Source organism: Suricata suricatta, chromosome 3, assembly GCF_006229205.1.
Source record: "Suricata suricatta isolate VVHF042 chromosome 3, meerkat_22Aug2017_6uvM2_HiC, whole genome shotgun sequence".
NCBI lineage: Eukaryota > Metazoa > Chordata > Mammalia > Carnivora > Herpestidae > Suricata > Suricata suricatta.
In genome coordinates, this window is record NC_043702.1 from 52,728,984 (window position 1) to 52,750,330 (window position 21,347).

The window sequence follows — 21,347 nt, forward strand, 5'->3', positions numbered from 1 at the left end:
GACCTGACCTGAAACCAAGAGTCAGACACTTAACTGACTGAGCCACCAGATGGCCCTTCAGGCACAATGTTCTTAAATTAACAACTAACTTTTTAAGACAATGCTGATGCCTCTTCAGCAGACTTAAACCTTCTGGGGTTTTGTTTTTGTTTGTTTGTTTAATACTCTTGTTTTCATATTAAGAGACAGAATGTACAAACAGACAATGGCCAGACCACATATGACAGTAGAGTTCTCACCCAGTAACTCTGCAGCCATTGGTCCAATTGGCCCAGAACTGTCAGGACCTAGTCAATGGCTCCAGCTTCTGTATTTTTGTCTCAGTTTCCAACTCAGGACTCACCAGAGAAAGCCAAATATGCTTCCCAAGAGAAACAAGCTCTACTGCTTCGAGTGAGCCTGCCTCCATCTTCCCCATGCCAACAGCTTTAAATCTAAGCATATCTGAGATTTCTTTCAAGATAGCACTTTTCTACTCCTTGTCTGCCTTTGAGTCAGTCCCTGCCAAACACAAGTGACAGTGGCTCCCTTGCTAAAGCGAGCTCTGGATAAATAGCTTCTGTTCTCATTTGGATGGTCTTCATTGATTTCCACAATGTGGTCATTGATTTCACGGTGAATGAAATCGCCAATGGTGGATGATAAATATTGATAAAGATTTTGTGCAAGTTATATATTTTTCACCAAATTTCCAGAGAAACAGAAAATCCTATTTCATGTTTTGACTCCTCACCAATACTCAGTGCTGAGCCCCCATCAGGCTTCTCCCTGAGCATGGAGCCTGCTTGGGATTCTCTCTCTCCCTCCTTCTGCCCCTTTCCTCGGCTCATGATCTCTCTCTCTCTAAGACAGAACAAAACAAAACACTGGTTTTATAAGGCTCCTGTCTGGTTTAGATTTTTGCCAAGGGAAAAACAAGAGGGAAAAAACCCACTATGTTGAAACATCACTATTTTTGTTTCACTAACAAGGTCTCAAAACAAAACCCACTTGTACTGACAGAATTGCTCGGATTTCTGCTCCTGGTGATAGACAACATATGCCACTTGCTTGACACGAACCACTCCGGGCTGTGGCCTCAGCCCAGAAAACACATTCCCTGTCAATTCTCATCTGTGTAAGAATGCCGGCAATGGGGTGTACGGGCATATACTTGCTCCCAGGGAGTTTCCAGACTATCTTTATATCCTCACTTATGACAGCTTTACTTAAAATGCATACAGGCTCTTTTGTGATTTTTTGTGACATTTTCCTCACCAAGAGTGAGATTGATAGGGGGTGACCTTTTCATCTCAATTGGCTCATTAGGCAGCAAGTTCATATGTCAATGAGACTAGAAAGTGAGATTGTTTCGAGGGGAGGGCTGAGAGGAGCATTTTATAATTCACACGCAATTGGGACTTCTCCAATGCAAACAAATGTTTTTCTCCTTTCATGTTAAATATGTTAGAGGAGTCTGGTTTTCATACTGCTCTAAACCAGGGTTTAACTGGATGGGAGTTGGTTATTCCAAACTCAGATCCATTTCGTGCCAATTGAAACAGCTGAAGTTGTCTGGCCATTTTGCTGTCATGAGTCTAAATTTAGAATGACACCTTTCGTCACCCACCCTTATTAAAGTAGTAGCCAGATGCAGTACAGTGTGCTGGAGAACCCAAAGAAAAGGCTAGAGGCAGGCCATTATTAAGGAATGGTCCCATTTAAAATGTGGTTTTCTATGTTCCCACTTTCTTTATCTGTAGAGTTGTCTGTCTTCCTGAATGAGCCTACCCAGGGATGGATGCCTATGATGACCCCCATTCCAGATTGTTACCTATTTTATTTTCCCATTTAATGAACATATTTAGTCACCTTTGTGGAAATAGAAAATCCTTTTTACAAGAAGTTTTCAAAACATACTTGCTTATTTGGTTTTAATGCAATGAAAAAAATTATCTTATTTTCTTCAGATACTTTCGTTTTCTTCTTTGTGCAATCTCCAAGGGGAGCTATATTCATCCATTCATTCATTCAATAAATATTTCTTGCATTCCTGCAACATGCCAAGCATTGTTTTAGTTAAAGATGATAGATTTGTGAGAGAATCATTTTAGGAGACTTGACTCTAGCAACTAACTATTAAATTCTATGTTCTTTAATGATAGGTTTACTTCCTCCGCATTTGCATTTTGCAACTCACCTCCTCCTGCTTCGCCAATCCATCGTGGTAGGATGAATAATGGTCCTCCAAAGATGTCCTTGCCCTGATTCCTGGAATCTTTGAACGTTACTTCATATGGCAAAAGAGATTTTGCAGGTTATATTAGGGATCTTAAAACGGGGAGATCATCCTGGATTATTTGGGTGGGCCTTAAATGTAATCACAGTGTTCTAATAAAAGCAAGAAGGGAGATGTGACTATGCAATAGGAGAAGGCAGTGTGACTGTAGAGGCGGAGATGAGAGAGATGTGGCCATGAGTCAAGGAATGCAGGAGGCCATCAGAGGCTGGATCAGATGAGGGTCAGATTTCTCCCCTGGAGACTTCAAAGGAAACCCGCTCTCCCAACACGTTGATTTTGGCCCTGTAGGTCTCATTTTGGGCTTCTGGCCCCTGGAGCTGTAAGGGAACAAATATCCATTGTTTGAAGCCACTAAGTTTATGGCAATTCATTGGTGCACCAATAGGAAACTCCTACATCTGTAGGTCTACATTTTGAGAATTTATAATTATAACTTACAGAAGTAGAGTCTAGGATATCTCTAAAATCGCCAATGTTGTTCATAAATTAGCAGCTTTACAAATATCCCCCACTGGCTAGAAACAAGAAAAGCTCTCTCTTAATGGTTCTCCCAAATCTATTGAGAAGACAGTATAATGTGAGATAGGACTTTGGAGATAGATAAGCTCTCCCAGAATTGTCAAATTTAAAGCATGGGTAATAACACCCACATATATTTGTTGTCAGGATTTGTCCCAGATGCTAACAAATGAAAAATTAAGCATTTAAATGAATAATCTAAGGGGGTCTAGCAATGATAGCTGTAGGCATTTTCATCAGCGTAGCTAGACTGTCTGTGGAAAAATGTCTTTTTCACTGAAAAAATAAGCTTAGAATGTTCCACTAAATATCATTAACTGTGTTTGGCAAGGCTGAGAGGAATTTAGAAAATGAGTTTGAACTCTCAGGGCTGATACTGCAAATCTGAACGTCACTGATGTAAAGAGCCATGCTGTGAGAGCCCCCAGCCCTGGCATCCCCCACGCCATCAGATGCCCTGTAGCCACCTAGTTAGGTGCTCATTTGTATTTATCCCAATTTGCATCCAAATTTTGTACCCAGGAAGCTAAAAGTAAACCAAGAAATCACTACCTACACACCAGCAATAGTATATGTAGTTGGGGTCATGTGTTCTCAGAAGGGGTTAATTCTCTGGCATGACATCCTACTTGGACCAGGGAAGTGACGTGGTAACCGTGATTATATAATCCCAAACCATGCAACTCAAAGTCTCATCTATTGTGTCTCTTTGCTACTTATTTTCAATTTGCTTTCCTGCTGCTTTATTACATATAGCAGGGCGGGGTGGGGGGGGACGCATTTCTTTGGCATCTTGAGTTCTTATTTTCTCAGTCTTTCTCTCCCTCTTCTTTCCTCCCTCCCTCCATCTCTCTATGTTGAGAGCTTCTGGTGTGTACAGAGAAAAGGCCATCAGGAGGAAAGATTTCTTTGTGCATTCCTGCCACCCACATGAATGTTTCTCAGTATAATCCTAGGACCCCAGCCCTGGTGATGCCATGATAAGACCCTCACCTCTCCATGTTTGGACAGTGTTGGGATGAGGCACCATCCCCTGAACACTCCACAGTGAACTGGGCTGTTGAACCCCCAAGGCCTACGTGCTTAGCATATCTAGCAGGATTGAAATGGGCGGACTGTCAATATTTTTAAGAAACTGATTTGGGGATTCTAGTGACCAAAGGTTTGGTATATTGCTTTGACACTGCCTCTGATGATATTTCTTCTTCCACCTCTTGATAAAAAATTAGGGACTTGGAGGTCAAGAATGATACATCTTCTGTCTACAATGTGTATGAAGACTGAAAACAAAATACACTGTCACTATTTTATTGGAAAGGCTTTCAACAGTGACAGAAAATATTCCCTATAACACTCTCTTTCTGAGGGAGGACAATTGGATGAGGAACCGCTAATCCCGAGTGGCTTTCCCAAGAGCCCAGCAATGGAAAAAACGAATCTGTGAGCTCTTGAGCTCCTTGCAACCTTTAAGAACTATATACAGTCTTACTCCTGCACTCCTGAAACAAAATGCTGAAACCAGCTTTCTAAATCATCGTATAAATAAGTTCAAAATTCAGGGAGAAACCCTTTGTCCCAGAATTTGATTTGAAATTGTTACCACAAGAAAAAAGCTGGAAATGTAGTCAGAATAAGTATTCAACTTTCTTTATATCCAACTTGAAGTCTCCTCCTGGAGATATAGATATTTATGCATTTTTGTGGGAAGGTCATTAGAATGTGCTACACACAAAACTCAAACCTCTTTATGCAGTTTAAAATTTATTGAGTCCCCTGTGCTCTTACAAATGTAACGTTCTGGTATACCACATTCATTGAAGAGGCACAATTCTGATTTTGAGGTGGCACAGGTTAGACAATATTTTTCAGTGTGTAATTACTCGTTCATTAGGAAATTTAACTACAAGCCATTTTTCTGTAGTAATTTGCTTGAAATTCAATTCCTAGTATAAGATAAAATTTAATTTTTCTATCTCAAAATGACCATATGCCAACTAAGAATATGACTATTGCTTTTACATTGTTCAATTATAAGCAGAGTAATTTCACAGTAGAGGTTTGTCAAATGAAACATTTAAAGATACATTATTTTCAGGAAAGAAGCTGACATGGATGAAGAATTTGCTGCTCTATGTAATTAGGAAAATCTGTTAGGTGATCTATGATGTGCTTTGCCACAGAATTTCCTTGCGGGGTTCCACCAGCCAGGAGGATCCCATCAGCCTAGTTTTACAACTTCTCTTAGAGGCATAAACCAGGAAATGGAAAGTGGGTAGGAGAACTTGAGCTATGGCTTGAAGAGGGAAGTTCTGGTTATCTGGGCTGGCTGGAAGGCCTCCAGAACACACTTCTGTGGTTTCTGGTTTAACATAGTCTCATCTTTCAGGTTTCAGGGTCCTGTCCTCCTTCCTCCCCACCTCCATCAGCACTGGCCTTGGGACAGAAGTCATCAAAGTGACAAGAAGCCACACATGGCACAAAGTGAGTCACCAAGCTCCAGTCGGTTTTCATTCTCTCAACTAGACTTTCTTGTTGAGTCCTGAATGTCACTACAAGACAACAAACGAGATCCTGAGATTGGAGCAAGGACCAGGGGCAGTGGGGGGTTGGGCCAGCTCATGCTCATGGAGCTTTCCCATCTGCCTCAGAATTCCCTGGGGCCAAGGGTGGGTGGTAAAATACAGATTTTTGGTCCATATCCTAGCTCTTTGGACTCAGAATCTTCAGAGGGAAGTTCAGGAATCTGCATGTAAATAAACATCCAAGGCGATAACTTGGCCTCCTGGGATCCATCCACACACCTTCAAAGAATATGACCCTTGCCCCACTGAGGGAGCATAATTTTCCTTCTCAGATTCCATTTCTCTTTTATTCATTTTTGACTTTTCATTAGCATTTATGTTAAGCATGCTGTATTTGACAGTTTATGGAACAGCTTTCTGCTTTTGAGCAACAGGCTTTGAGGGGCAGGAAATCAGGAATAAGTTTTCAACTTGTACAGCTATCAATGGCAGGAAGTTTTTTGACTGTGCTCCTTCATGTCATTTCTTTTTCAAAGTTTAACAACTTTATTTCCAGATGGGGAGTGCATGCATTAGAAAGGATGGAAAGGCAGCTTTCTTGACACTGGAGCTTTCAAATGTTTGTGACCCAAAAGTGGGGCTAAGGTGGCAAATAATAAATAGATCAGCAAAGTCTACTTCCTTCATCATCATTATCAAGAGCCATCATTTCAAGAGGGGTCACTCTAGATGCCCATGGCCTTGCTGGAGAGTCGTTCCTTACAAACAAGAGGAAAATGCTTCCTACAGTACTGCCAACAAATTCAGTGTTACCATTATTTTGGCCCTCCTCCGAAGATGGAAATGAATTTAGTAACTTACATTGCTATTTTGAAATGAAAAGTAGATAATTGTCTTCTATTTAAAATCTAAAATTCCTACTGGGCTACAGACCTAGAACTTAATAAGATCCTCTTGTAATATGTTATGTTTGATGGTGGATCCTGGGGTAGCGGCATGGAGAGGGGGTTGGAGGCATTCATCTCCCCATAAGCACAGCTTTCTAGAAAAGTCTCATATGCAATAAATACAAGAAAATATGCAGATTTTAAGAAGTAATGAGAGCAGAACAACGATTGCCTTGGGGTGGTGGATGAGGAGAAGCCGGAGAGGGATTATTGACGGGCAGAGGAGAGGTTTGGTGGTGATGATTTCATTATCAAAATCGGGGTGATAGTGAAGAGCGTACATATACACCAAATGTACCCAATTACTTGTTCATATATGTAAAGTTTATGTCAGTTACACCTCAGTAAGTTTGAAGTGACCGAAAAAAGTTTCCAGCAACCACATCATTTCTGAAACAAATAACTAGATAGGATAATTAGAGGGTGTGGGGAAGTTGGTGCCTAAAATAAAAGCAATGGTTTTAGCATTCTCCTCTAACAGGATTAAGTTGTTGCTTACCTTCTTTAACTTAAAGTAAGAATAGGTGGACTCCAATAGAATTGCCTTATTTTCTGAAAACTCAATATTCCTCTCATCACAATGGCTCTATTCTATTTATAACGAAAGTATAATAAAGTATAATAAAAAAATTGCAGAAAATAAAAATTCTTGTTTTATGTTTTTTTCCCCTACCAATTTGAAGATGTCAAGGAAACTATAATAATATGTAATTATGGGTCAATTTTTAATTCACAAACATTCAATAGTGTTCCACAGAGGCTAAGTGCAGTGGCCTCAGGACTGATACATTACCCTGCAATAGTGCATACATATTGCATTTTTCCCATACTCAGTGACACAGTGCCAAAGAATAGACATGTGTATCCCTGTCCCTCACTAAGTCAGGACCAGAAGGAAGAGGAAAAATGATAGTGGTTTTGGGAAACAAAAGGATGCATGTAACAGACAGGTAACTGCCATCTGTAAGTTGCCTTAATCATGGGGCTTTGTTTACTTCAAATGTTGGGCATGCGACTTCATCCCAATGATTTTTTAAAAATTCTCTTTTTGTCTCTCATTTGGAAAGAATGAAATCTAACCCCTTAAACAATTTACCAGTTTCTCTAGTCACGAAGGCTGCAAGAAAGGTCTTACAATTCAGTCACATAGGTATGTTCTCACATGAGTCGGCAAGGTATGTTCTCACAGTTGTGTATAAAAGCTAAACAAAGTCAGGCTTAACAGAATGATTCATGCAATGTATACTTTATATGTATCAACTTTACAAAAGAAATTCAGCTAAAACTTAGAGGTTTTTAATCCTGTTTTGATAAGCAGTATTGCTACATGACTGGGAAGCCTTTGGAAAACAAACAACCCCCAACAAAACTAAAAACACTTTAATCTTAGCTCCAATTACATTTTTTCCATCTTTCCCCCAAAAGAACGTTTCTAGAGCACAAAATAGATTCATAATTGTTTAATTAGATACATTATATATGTCCTGAACAGAATGGCTCCCATAGAAATAAACTAGTATTTTGTACACAAACTCTATTTACTGTGCCACATTCGTAATATAATGACTTGAGCCGAGTGCAAACATTTATTAACACCGCCTGGTGTGTGAGGCGCTCTGCTCCCACAAACACTTCATTATCTAGGATGATAGGGAACAAGATTAGACAAGATGGATAATTAATTTTTGTAATAACAAAATTGTACATTAGATTAGATTATAAAGTCTTCTTCGGCCACAGCTGTAACCAGAACTAAGCAAACAGTTGATCAGTTTCTCTTTAACCCCTGCCTTCAAAGTGCTTTTTGGGGTGGGAGCTAATGATTGATTAGTGGGACTGCTGAAAGGCACAGGGACCAGAATAATGAAGAGGAGCAAAAGGTTTGGAAAATCAACAACCAGGCATCCTGTGTATTGATGACCCCTTGGTTTCTCATACTCGGAAAATACATTTGGTAGTTTTCATGTCACATATAATTGGTTGGTAATATTAAAAGGTATCTTAGATGAGTTTTATTTTTACAACTGCCTGGAAATTATGGGGTATTTTTAAGTACCATGAAAAATAATGACTTAATTAAAAAAAAACAATAACAGCAAAATCTGAGAGTAAATTTGCACCCTGGGCGGCAGCATATGAGAGCAAAATAATTAGCTTCTAGTCGGCCTCTGTGAGAGCTGGTGGGAGCCATCGATCGTTCTGTCTAGCCGCATCCACAGGGTCACCATCACTTATTACTGCTTTCCTTAATGACTAGCTCAAAAAGATGAAAGAGCTTATGAATAAATCGCAGGGGAGGCATAACGATACATTAAGTCCTCCTCTATTTTAGATTGTTTTAGGGAAAAACAAATAAGAAAAGCACCTTTGAAACACAAAGCTTATATACAATTCTAAGAAAGAAGTCAGGTTTCATCAGGAATGATCTAATATTTATTCACGCCTTTTGCTGTTTAAACTCATCTCAAAAGCTCCAAATTATGCAGATGAAAATTCCAGACCGAATACATCTCATAATTCTAAAATCATTGTATTAATAAAAAGTAAAAATATAAGGGGGGGAGGTGAAGCCATTACATTAGCATGAACATTTAATAGGGAGATTTGTGAATCAGGCATTACAGGAATATTATCTAAAACTTAACCGATCACTTGAATTGGGAGTCTAAGGATGCGTCAATCTCCAAAGAGATTCTCAGTGCAGAGTATTTTACACTGTGGGGCCTTCCAGTTAGCTCTGACCGACATTGACCCATCTGATGCGTGGCCTGAACTTACTATCTAGTGAAGGTCCTCTCCGGCAGTCAGTCTTTTTCTCAGTCACAGCCTGAATGCTAGGTCACAGTGGTCACTTCCCTGGCGGGTCCTGGGTCCTCACGCAGCTGCGTGAACGGATACATCCTCAGTCACCTAACACCTCACCTTCCTGCTTCTCTCCTTGCAGTAGGTTTGCTTTGCAGAGTTTTCTTCTTGTTTTTAGGCTAAATATTTTGAGACTGTCCAGGAAAGTGCTGGTAAGTACACACCAGAACCACTTTAAATAGTATTTAAAGCTTTGCCAATTGTGGGAGAACAGACTTCTATGGGGGAGAAACCGAATTCTAATTAAGTTCTAATTCAAGTTAAAGGCATGTATCTCAGGATGCTGTCAAGATGAATGCGTAGCCAAAGAATCAGTAACAAGGGAAGAATTTTACTACTGAGACGAGTCACCTAGAGATTTAAAGTGGGAATAAAAGGCATTGGGACTCAGGGAGGGTGTTGCTTCATTCACTGGGATGCTTAGGTAATGGTGATGGATTAGGGAGTTTCTTGAGAAGGAAATTTCACTTTTTTTTTTTTTTTTATTTATTTTTGAGAGAGAGCGAGCGTGTGCGCGAGGGAGCTCAGGGAGGGGCAGAGAGTGAGGGAGGCACAGAATCGGAAGCAGGCTCCAGGCTCTGAGCTGTCAGCACAGAGCCCAATGCGGGGCTCGAACTCAGACTGTGAGCCGAAGTTGGCCGCTTAACCGACTGAGCCACCCAGGTGCCCCTGAGAAGGAAATTTCACTTTAAACCGCAGGGTACACATGATAGAGGGACTCGGAAGGAGGGATGAGTTTCAGAGCTAAGACAAGGCTCCATCTAGTGGAGACTCCAGAGTGTTCCCTTCTGCTCTCCGCGGCGGTTCTGGTCTGAGAGTAGATTACTGGGAATGCTTTACTGAGGAGAAAGAACACTACAATCAATATCTCGTTAACAAAATGTAAAATGTCAGTGACCTTGTTTTCCGAGTTTAAAATAACACTTAAAATCTGATGGTAAGACTCTAAGAATAAAATATATGTAATTTTATAATTCTCTAGGAAAATCTCTCAAGAGATTTTTTTAAAACATACAGGCATTTATATAGTCATCTACGTGCAGAAACTCAGGAACACTGATGCAAGTTTCTTACAAAAGCCTCTGAATACTGGAAGAAAAAACAAATCCTGAAGTATGCAAAGCATATTTCTGCCCCTCCCCCACCCCCTGCTTTTGTTGGTTTGGATAAACTCCTTAGCTTGTTTTCTATCTCTGCCAATAGCAAGGTAGATGCCTAATATGTCATTATGTATTATACAGAATCACTTGCTGAAAATATTAAATATGATTTTGCATAGAACTCACTGAAACAATGCAAATAAGCCCCTAGTATTCTTGCTTCTGTTCCTGGCGGGTTTCCACCAGGGCCAATGGGTTGGGCACAAGACAGACATGGGGGTTACATTGTGCTCCGCTCGGAAATAGTTTACGCTTACAGTAACTCCTAAGTCCACACAAACTTCCACATGCTTTTTGTTATTTCCTCCTCGGGTTTTAACACTGAGGCCAAGCGTTCAAATCAAATGCAGATATTGCCAAATAACAGGGCACACCGTGAGGTTAGGTGGAAGAGGATTTATTATCGGGTCGCAGGACAGGAACTTGACGAGCAATGTGAATACAGAGATCTACTGAGCACACCTTTTCCTTCTTGCCCTTCGGATATATGATACAGTAGCCGATAGATCAAAGTAAAGCCTGTGTTGTTTACTTTGTAAAAATCCATGTGTTAGTCTCATAATTGTTCTGATCCCAGAAAGTGAATCATGCCATGATTCAAAAGAGCTGTCTCTCACATAAACCTATGAGCACACATTTAAAAAATGATTTATTGTACATCTTTGCATTTCTTAAGGCATGAACAATGGCGTACAGATGGAACAGGTTCTGAGAAGTATTACATCTTTTTTGACAAGGTCAGCACAAGTACACCACATCAACAGACACACTCCAAGTCTGAGCTGACCAGCTGCCGGGGCCCAGGAGCTTCTCTGAGGAGGGGATGGTGCTTCCAGACAAAGGACCAAACGCATGGTTCATACGTCATGTTGCTTTTAACTCTCTGGATCAGCGGTAAGCACCAGTTAGTTTTCCTTACAAACACATCAGACTTTGGATTTTATATTCTGCTCCTTTTTTTTTTTTTCTGCTTTTCAAGGAGGGCGTGGATGTTTCTTAAGGGATATGGTTGCAGCAAAACAGAAAGGATCCAAAATTGGTTAGGGGCCTTGTCTAATGCACTTCTGAAAGTCCATTATAAAGATGAGTAGAAAAGCAAATGGTTGGTTTTGAGTCGACCCAGAAACCACGCGGAGCTCTAGGAAACATAATTGTGCATAGTTATTTATTCATTCAGAGCGTGATATGTTGGCTAGCTCTACATTCCCAGTTTACCAAAGAACAGGACTGTCTACTTTGCTAAACCCAGGGTCCTTTCGCAGCTCCCAGTAGGTATCATTAGAAACCCAGGCTTCTCTTTGATTGGCATCAATAACTTTTCTGTGGAAATATAAAAATTGGCATTAGACACAAATCACATCAAGGTGACCTGGTAATCTGACCCTCTGCCTCTCCCGTAGATGAGATGTGTATGTATACGTGGTAATTTGTAGGCCAGTTAGTTTCCCCTCTGCTGGTTGGTGGCTTGACTACTTTTGATGGAAAAGAAACTTGTATTTGTTTTTGTTGTCTGGTTGAAATGGAAGTGGATGGGGTCCTGGGGAGAGGGGCTAAAGGCACGAATAAATCACTTCCAGGCAAGGCTAGAAAGTGACCTGCTTGCAAAAAAGCACGTGCAAGGACTGTACTAAGTAAGAGCCTCAGGCCCTACACCGACAAGAACAGTCCCTACCTCACTTGTGGGGAGAAGTGTACAACCACAGTAGCTCCAGGAGCCTCTGCGTGGCCCTGTCCAGAGCGCACGTGGACACCTAAAGGACAAGGCTGCATTCCTCCCCGGGGAAGTCATGAGCTGGCCCCTTTACACGACACGAGGGTATTCTGAGCTGACACCGCCTGGCTCTGGGGGGCAACAGATGGATTTGGAAAATACGGCCTAATCTGTGTGGTGTGTATATAATCCTGCAAATAACCCTGTGATAACAATCCGTGACCACACCACAGAGGCAGCGACTCTGAATGACATGAGCCCCATATGACAGAAATAAAATCAGATACTAATGAAGCCAGGATGTGGGCAGTGGGGTCCCATCGTGGCCCTCACTGAGGGAGGGGAAGCAAGTTTCCACCATTCCAAACGGGGGAGCTAAAGGACAAAGAGCATTTTGTGCAAGACCCTCAGCCTTTTTGCTGCCCATGAAAAGAAAAGAGCTGTGGAGAAGAACTTATGTTTACAGTTCCAAACTGTGCAAAGTCTGGTTCAATATTTTCACTACCAAAACCAAAGTGACCCAAACCAGTTCAGTTTGAAGTTCCCTGGACACTAAACCGTCTCTCACTTTCTTTTTTTACCTGAAGTTTCTCACTGCTTGTGGCAGTCATTTGCAAATCATGCACCTGTTGGGGAATGAACTGACTTACTTAAAAAATTTTGGTATATGTTCAAGGTTGTTTTCTTCCATGTAGCGCCTGCGGGATCTCTGCAGCTCCTCTACTCTTTGCTTCTCTGCTGCAGCAGCTTCTAAATTTCCTTCTTCCAAAAACCTAAGCAGAACACAGTTATCTCTTTAATATTTTTATCCTCTTTTCGGAGGAAAAAAAAATAGTGTCATAGTGTAACAGTGTCAGATGACCTTCTGGCTGCTAAGAATGTAACATAGTGAACAGTCACACTCTGTTTCTGCCCCCTGGCTCCTGCCCAGGCCACACTACCTCTGTCTGCCCGCCCACCAATTAGCATACTTGCTGCGGATGCCAAGTGAATTATTGGTACAGCAGTGGAAAGGCAGGAGTGAACCGTGAGTAGTTTGTATCGCGTACAGCGACGTAAAGCTAGGAGTGAAAGGTGAGTAGTCTGGCCTTGAAGACTTTTCTGTGCTCTCAGGCTTAGGACGATATGAAGTACCAGGTTGTGCTCCTTCTCCATATTATCCAAAAAACACGTGCTAAAGCCCATGGGTAGGAGGTGGCTGGCAGCTCTCCATCTACTTTTAGAGCAGAGGGAGAGGGAAGGCGTTTCCCTGTTTTATTGGTAAGAGTAAAACTGATGAAAAAAAGAATATATAATAGTAGGAGAAATTATAAAAGGCCATAGAAAGGAAAGGAGTCATAAGTGAGATTCAGTGAGGGAATACTGGAAGAGAATCGAGGAAGAAAAAGCAGACCCGATGGCAATTTACAAAACCTATACTTAAATTTCAAAATGAGAGCAAACTTCAATATGATACACATGGAAAGTGTGTTGATAAATATGAATGTCCAAATATGAGAGTTCATGCTCTGGGGTGGGGGGGGTATAAGAGAGTTGAACAGTAGGGCATTCGATACTGGGTATTGTATTTCGAGTACATGTCATACCCTGTGGGATCAAAACCATGCTGGGTAAACTCCAGACTTCGACTCAAAGCATTTCTATGTGCTCCTGTAGCTTATCTTATTATTCTTCAGGTCAAAAGATATTCCATGTTAAAGCGTATTAGAAATAAGGAGGTAAGAACACTGGAGGAGGTTTTAGTGGAGACAGAGTTTACGAATCTGCATACTTTTGGTGTATTGGGGGCTGGGGGCAGAAACCTTCTGTTAAAAACTGTGTTATCTTGTTTGGGAAACTTTGTTGTGCTAAGCATCTGTTATGATCAGCCACAAATATCGTGTTAGCTAGGGTAGAAGACTCAAATATTGCGGAGTGGAATGAGGGAATGAATGAATGATCCAATTAATAAATAAAAGATGGTGGTGAAAATAAGCCTCAATGACATCTATAGCACTGCCACACAACAATCTAGTGTCCATTTTAAATATCAATGCCATGCTCACCTCTGATCTGGCCGGAATCGGGCGTCTGTTGGTGGAAGGAGATCTTTCAGTACGGGATCTAACTCATTGAGCTCAATAGCAAACCTTGTGAAGCCATAGTAGAGCTCATAGTTGGTTGGCATGGAACCTGAAATGGTGCCAATAAACCACTGTGAGTGGCAAAGAGGTTTAAGGAAGAAGCTTGCAGAAGCTGACTTATTAACCCAGGTGCCTAATTAATACCCATACTAATACTAAATTTATAGTCATACATCTCAGATTAAGATTTTTTTAAGTGAATTAAATCAGCTATATTTTGCTAGATAGGAAACTTTTTGTTAATCATCAGAACTGGTAGACTCATATATTTAATAAAATCCAGTCTTTAAATAAAACTACATAATATAATAGTCTTCACAACCTAAACTATGACATGATTTCTTCCCCAAATATTCAGTTGGGTAACTAAATGCCAGGGTGATTAACTATGAACATTAAGACTTCACCAGAGGCACTTAACAATTTACTTCCTCTTAGAAAAAGAAAAAGACACGGGTCTACATTAATATTTATTGGCATTTTTAAACTAAACTCAAGGTTAGGATCTTTGTATGCTTTGCTCATCGATGTATTCCAAGCTCTTAGAGTAAAGCTTGATGCATAGTCATTACTCAATAAATAGCAGCTGACTGAATGAACTAACCACTCTACTAGCAGGAAATCTAAATACTCCTTGGGGCCTCTTAGAAAACCAACAACTAATTTTAAAGTTAGGAGTAACTGACAAAATTCCAATGAAAATAAATGTCATGTGGACACTTATTCTATTTACACTTGATATTCAATTATTGCTAGTGTATTTCCAGAACTCTCTTGATGTCTTTTATTAAATGTCAACATATTGCAGCTTTTTGCTGCTCAAGTGAGATCACTTACTCTGGTTATGTTATTGAATTTGTGGATTATAGATGTTTGCAGGCTTTCCCTTGTTTTATTAGAACAGAGAATAAATAAGGATTTCAGTTCGTATAGTTCAATTATCTGAAAATTTTAATAAATATATGTAGCTTTTGAATGTGGGCATTACATTTAGAATGACTTCACATGAAGCCTAGCCTCCGATCACATGTCCGATTTGGCCTACATTTTAGAATTCCTTATTATCAAATGTTGAGATTTACCTAACTTATGTTAGGTAAAAAATGTAACTATACTTGCCTTAAGCATCTAAGGTTTTCTTTAAAGTTTGTTTATTTATTTATTTATTTATTTAGAGAGCAAATGAGCATGGGGGACTGACTGAGCCACCCAGAGCCACCAAGCATCAACGTTTTTAATCTCCTATTAAATCTCTTAATCTTCCTAATAAGGAAAACAAACACGAGGGGAACTTCATGAGATGTGCCGCTCCCTGCCTTCTATCACTCCAGGTGCCCTCTGAGGGTGAGGCCCCCGCGCCACCTCACCTGGCCTCCAGATGCACTTGGCGGAAGGGGCCACGCCGCAGTAGAGCCCTTCATGCCATTTCCCAAACAGCCGGTGCACCACCTTCCCCTCCTGATCCATGACGACCCCCTGGACTTCATTCACATTAGAATTCCAATAATTCACCTGGAAAAACCAAACCGCAGTTAAAACACCCAATCTCTCTAATAACACCAATCCCTATAATTTTCATAAGGAAAATTTTCTTAACTCTGAAGTTGCTCATTCAAACCACTTCCAGATATCTACCTCAAAATGTTTTATATGAAAGGTTGGCTTTCTAAGTGTTAGTTGGCTTAACTTTTTTTTTTTTCATTTTTTAATTCAAATTTGAGTAATCAGCTTTTGCCTTTTGGCTGGTATATTATCTTGATTACTTTCAAGTAATGGGGATAGTCTTTATTTTTCTTTTTATGAACTCTATGGACTTGCTACTCACAATTGACCTTATAATTGATCTCAAATCAGTTGTGTGTGCTGTGAGGTGGGGATCTGAGTTTGTTTTCTATTATTCTTTAAATTTTTTATTATGTTTTTAATTAAATTCCAGTTAGCTAACCTATAATATTCGTTTTGGGTGTACGATTCAGTGATTCAACATATACAACACCTAGCACGCATCACCAGTGCCCTCCTTAATACCCACCTGTTTCCTCCAACCCCCCATCTTTCTTTTTTTAATATATACACAGTTTATTGTCAAGTTGGCTAATATACAGTGTGTACAGTGTGCTCTTGGTTTTGGGGGGTAGATTCCCCGTGATTCATGTTTTATGTTAGGTAAACATTCAACACCCAAGGCTCATCCCAACAAGTGTCTTTCTCAATGCCCATCACCCATTTTCCCCTGTCCCCCATCAACCCTCAGTTTGTTCTATTTAAGAGTCTCTTATGATTTGCCTCCCTCCCTATTTGAAACTATTTTTTTCCCTTCCATTCCTCCACTGTCTTCTGTTAAATTTCTCAATTTCTACATAAGAGTGAAAACATACTATATCTTTCTTTCTCTGACTGACTTATTTCACCTAGCATAATACCCTCCAGTTCTATTCACATTGTTGCAAATGGCGGAATTTCATTCTTTAAAGAAAGGGATAATCTCTATTCTAGGGCAGACAAGGCTCTGTTTCTATCCCAATAACCTACTATTAATTTACCGGTTAGTAATTTCTTCCTTAGATTTTCCTATCTCAAATTTTCCCTTAGCGCATGGATTTTAATGAGTTTCAATGGGCAATGCTGTAGAAGTCATTTGCAAAATAATTTTTATAGTGTCCACAAATAGCTAAAGGAAAACCCTGGTCTGGCCTTCTTCCAGCCATGTTTCTCCCCAGGAGACTAGAAGTCTGTGGGAATTTAGCCCCCTGGATCCCACGGCCCCCTTCTCTAGAAGGTGCTCAGGTGCTAGAATTCCCCTTCGCAACAACTCTCAGCTTATCCCACAGCCGCACTGGCTTTTCCTTTGGATTCATCCACCCAAAGGGCAGACCATCCACCACCAGTGTGTGAATTTGGGCCTGAGGGGTGGCCAGGGGTGTTTGAGGCGGGTGTGGACAGAGCTCAGACAGCAGCTGGCCTGTCTTCATTCGTGAGGGCCAGGCCCCTGTGGGCAGGGCAGAGCCGTCTGCAGGAGGGGGGAAGGTGGGAAGGCCGTGAGCGGGGCTGGCTCCCCTGTGCTGTAAGGTTTCCAGCGCACAGTTCTAAAGTGGCCAACCCGGCCTTGGGGGTTTTGTCATAAAAGACGTATTTGTCAAGGTCAGAGAACAGAACGTAAGTTATTTGACAGACTGTAGGTTTGAGCTACAAATGTTAAATATTTACACATATGGAATTGGGGCCTCCATTTGTACTCTCGCCCTGAGTTCTGCAAATATTAGGGGCAGGCCTAAATCGAAGCTTCTCGTGGCCCACAAAACCAAATGCACACATTTACTGTCGCCAGCCCACCAGGGCCAACTCATGATCCTGGTTTTTCAGTTCTGAGCCACCTAATGAGTGGCTTGTTTTTCCCAAGAAAAAAGTAAACCACGAAAAACATCATGAGTAAAAAGAAAGACCTTCAGTGAAGACTAACATGACCTTCCAATATGGCTTCAAAGGATTTCACTAAGCGGAGAACATTTTGAGTGTTAAGGCTTCAATATGTTACCCGTTTCTGCTGAAGGGGAATGAGATCAGGGGTAGAAAAGAAAAAGGGGCTGGCGGGATCTCTGGAGCACGATGGACTATGTGGCATGCCTACACACAAGGGCGGCGCTGTGCGTTCTTCTTCGGACCAGAGAGACTGAGGGAGAATGATATCCTGGAAGCATTTCTATCCCAGGAATCTTTTCCTGTTAATAAAGGTGATGTTTTTTCTTGAATGTATTTGGATCATGATAGTGGCAGAGTTGGATAAGCTTGTAGTGACTGGAAGCTATCACCGCACGCATCCTCAGAGAATGACAAATGCAGTATAATTAGCTCCCTAAAATAAGATCACTTGACTATGTTGCAATCAAGCAGGAATAGAAATAGAAACTAGAGGACTCACTATAGGCAAGAAGTGTTTTCTGGAATTTTACTTAATGCATACTGACTGGCTGCTTAAAAAGAAAATTCTTTGGAAAGAGTACTTCTTCTGTTTTGAGATGGTGCCTTTTTTGACCTCCACACATTCAGAAGTCTGGATGCCGTGTGTAACTCCACCCGTAGGTTCTGCTTTCTTACCTAAAATGCCCTGAAGGATCGGTGGTATAGGACAGACTCACTTGCTGCTGTTTAAGGTAACTCTTATTTCTCCTTTACAAAGCACTTTATATTACGTTTTCTTGACTGTTGTGTGGTATTATTTACCTTGACAAATGTGAGTTTGCAAATGCAAACACTGCTTTTGGTATTTCTAATGGTTATTTCTCCATAATGCTCTATCCACCTTCTCCCACTGAGAATATTATGTATACATGTGGTGACTTTATTCCATACATAGCAATCTCCATACCTGGGGAAGAATACAACACTGATTAAACACAAGGAAGGTTGCAAATACTCATTACTGTTTCCACTACTGAGAATATTCTTTGGCTAAAGCTTCCTCTTCCCTCCTTTTCCTCTCATTTCTTTGTGAACATTTCTATGTAGTCAAGGACATTTATGATATGATTGATTCATTTGTGGAACATTTCAGTGCTTCCCATAGGCCATGTACTAGAGGTACCAAGTTGAATAGGACCTGTGTCTTGCTCCCTTGGAGCCAACAGTATGGTAAGGGTAGATGGACATGGAAAGAAAGACTTAGAATAAAATATGATGAGGAAGTAGCATGAGAACAGAGAAAGGGGAGTCCTTAGATCTGCCTGGAATGTGTGGTAAGTATCAAGGAAGACTTGGTAGAGAAGGCTGGGTTCAGTCTAAGCTTGGAAGGTGGGAAGGAGTGCGTCGCAGGCTGGGGAAAGGCACTGACAAAGCCACAGAGGCCAGAATAGCAGGTGCTTCTGGCACCCTGCCAGTGGTGTGTCACACACGAGCGGGTGTGGTGGGCGACAGGGCTGGCAAGGTGGATGGGGCAGGCAGGGAAGGCCTTCAGTGATGTTCCAACCAGTCTGGCTGGATTCCTAGTGCGGGTAATGCACCACTGTGGAAGGATTTGAGGGAGGAGACAGGCATGATAGGATGAGACTTTCAGTAAGATTATCCTCAGCACATTGTTTCATACTCTGAGTTAAGACCAAAGATGTGAATAATTCGTTGAGACAGCATGTACCTAATGCAAATTCTGGGACAGAGTTTCTGCCAAGGAATGAGATGACATAGCTTAAGATCTCCTTTAAGTTTACACAATATCTATATTTTCTTTTTTAATTTTTTTAATGTTTATTATTTTGAGAGAGAGAGACAGAGAGACAAAGTGAGCAGGGGAAGGGTAGACAGAAAAGGAGACACAGAATCTAAAGCAGGCTCCAGGCTCCAAGCTATGAGCACAGAGCCAGACATGAGGGTCAAACCCATGAACCATGAGATCATGACCTGAGCCAAAGTCAGATGCTTAACTGGCTGAGCCACGCAGGCTAATAAAATTTATTTATTTTTCAAAATAAAATAAAACACTTCTGACTTTCTAAGACGATATACAAATTGGTAGAGGGAAAACTCCTCCTATGAGTTTGCAAATATTTAAAGTCTATTTTGTGGTTCTGGGAATTCTTCCCTCTCCCCACCTTCCTTCATATCCAACCCACCAGCAATGCTGTCATTAAATAAACAAAGAGAAACAAAACAGCACCAACCAAATAAAGAAAGAAATAAAACAGCAACCAAGCCTTTGGCCTCAATTAAGCCTTCAATTAATTTTAAAAATGTATAGGCTATATATCCTCTAGAAAAATACTGTAAAAGAAATCCATCACTCTTCCTCAATAACTTAGACATTAAAAATAGTCCCTGGATCTAAGGTGAATCCAAAAGTGAAAATATATATTGTAGAGGAAAGAAGTGGGCAAAAAGAGACTCTCTGATATAAAATGCAAACTAGCACGGTGGCCGGGACAGGTGGCTGGTACTGACCTGATGAATGGGAGAAGCAGGGAGCTTTGATACAGAGGCTAACGTTCTCATTTGCTCTTGCAGTGGGCGGGGGGGATCCATTCTCAAAACTTTGGAGAAGTTAACAGAAGCTTTGGGCATACATAGAAATGGACTGTTGGTACCTTCTAGAGTTTCAAAGACCCACTTTTGATTTAGAAAAGCGGGTAAGAGACCAAAAGGAAGGTGAGAGCTGCCTACCTGGGAAGCATGACACTCAGTGTTCCAACAGGCAGGATTTCCATCGACTTCCCCCAGAACTTGTTTTTCCATCTGATGTCTAAACAGCACAGGCAGAGGTGAATAAATATATAATCCATATGTCGTCGTTTATTCTATAAAAACCTAACGCCTGTATCACACTCTATGTTTCACAAAGAACTTTTGCAATCACAATTGATTCTATATTGCTGATGTCATGTATCAAGTACCCGGGGACGGCCCAACCGGAAAAGATTAACCGTGAAAAGCTCCGAACAGTGTGCGTGTGTGTGTGCGTGTGTATGGATATTCACATACACATATACATATAGACTCTACTATGCTTTAAGGTCTAGATACATGTTGTTGTGAGTTTTAACTAAATGGTGGAAACAGTTAACATACATGTTAAAAATAACATGTATAGTAAAAAGTAACTGCTGTGTAGATTTATTTACATATTTGAAAGGTTACATGATTTGAGAGAATAGTAAAAAAAGTAAATCTCTAAAACAGAAGGTAAGTAAGATTTATGAGAAAATGAAATTAACTTAAGGAACATGTTCCTACGTTGGTTGTTAAGATATGGTCCGGGCTCATGTGATGTTTATCCTACGTGATGGCTTTATGTTTTGCTTGAGGACACTCAGGGTTGCCTGTGCGTTTGTAATAACCACTTGGCCCCATTTTGATGGCCTAAGTAAGGGCGTTTAGTGCCGTTTCCACAAAATTTCTGACTCTGTTATGACCAAGAAATGATTTATTTTCTCATTTTCCATAAAATACAGTCACAGTACTCTATCATTTTGTGTGTTTTTAGGTTGAGAAAGTGCATATGAGAAGAGGCACTCTGTGAGCAATGAAGCCGCCTTCCAAACATAAAGGAACAATTTATACTTAATGGTTAAATGTACATGTACAGTTGACCCTGGAGTAACATGGGTTTGAACTGCATGGGTCCATTACCAGGCAGATATTCTTTGATAAATACAGTACAGAACTATAAATATAATTTCTCTTCCTTATGATTTTAATAACATTTTCTTTTCTCTAGCTTACTTTACTGTAAGAACAC

General features: G+C 40.7%; 1 protein-coding gene and 1 long non-coding RNA gene across 6 annotated transcripts in view; one reads left to right on the forward strand and one right to left on the reverse strand.

The window, feature by feature from the left end:
- Nucleotides 1-10,672: 10,672 nt before the first annotated feature.
- Nucleotides 10,673-21,347, reverse strand: part of OSBPL6 (oxysterol binding protein like 6) — a 217,903-nt gene continuing 207,228 nt past the window's right edge. For all 5 annotated transcript variants that reach the window (XM_029934327.1, XM_029934326.1, XM_029934323.1 and 2 more), the window contains 6 exons: nt 20,273-20,351; nt 18,347-18,491; nt 15,493-15,637; nt 14,048-14,174; nt 12,653-12,775; nt 10,673-11,611 (listed from right to left, as the gene is read on the reverse strand). In XM_029934327.1, coding sequence (XP_029790187.1) covers nt 11,503-11,611; nt 12,653-12,775; nt 14,048-14,174; nt 15,493-15,637; nt 18,347-18,491; nt 20,273-20,351 — 728 coding nt within the window. In that variant the 3' untranslated portion in view covers nt 10,673-11,502. The remainder of the gene's footprint in view (nt 11,612-12,652; nt 12,776-14,047; nt 14,175-15,492; nt 15,638-18,346; nt 18,492-20,272; nt 20,352-21,347) is intronic.
- Nucleotides 18,040-21,279, forward strand: LOC115287671. Its single transcript, XR_003906583.1, has 2 exons — nt 18,040-18,276; nt 21,093-21,279. It is a non-coding gene; the product is annotated as an uncharacterized LOC115287671 (long non-coding RNA).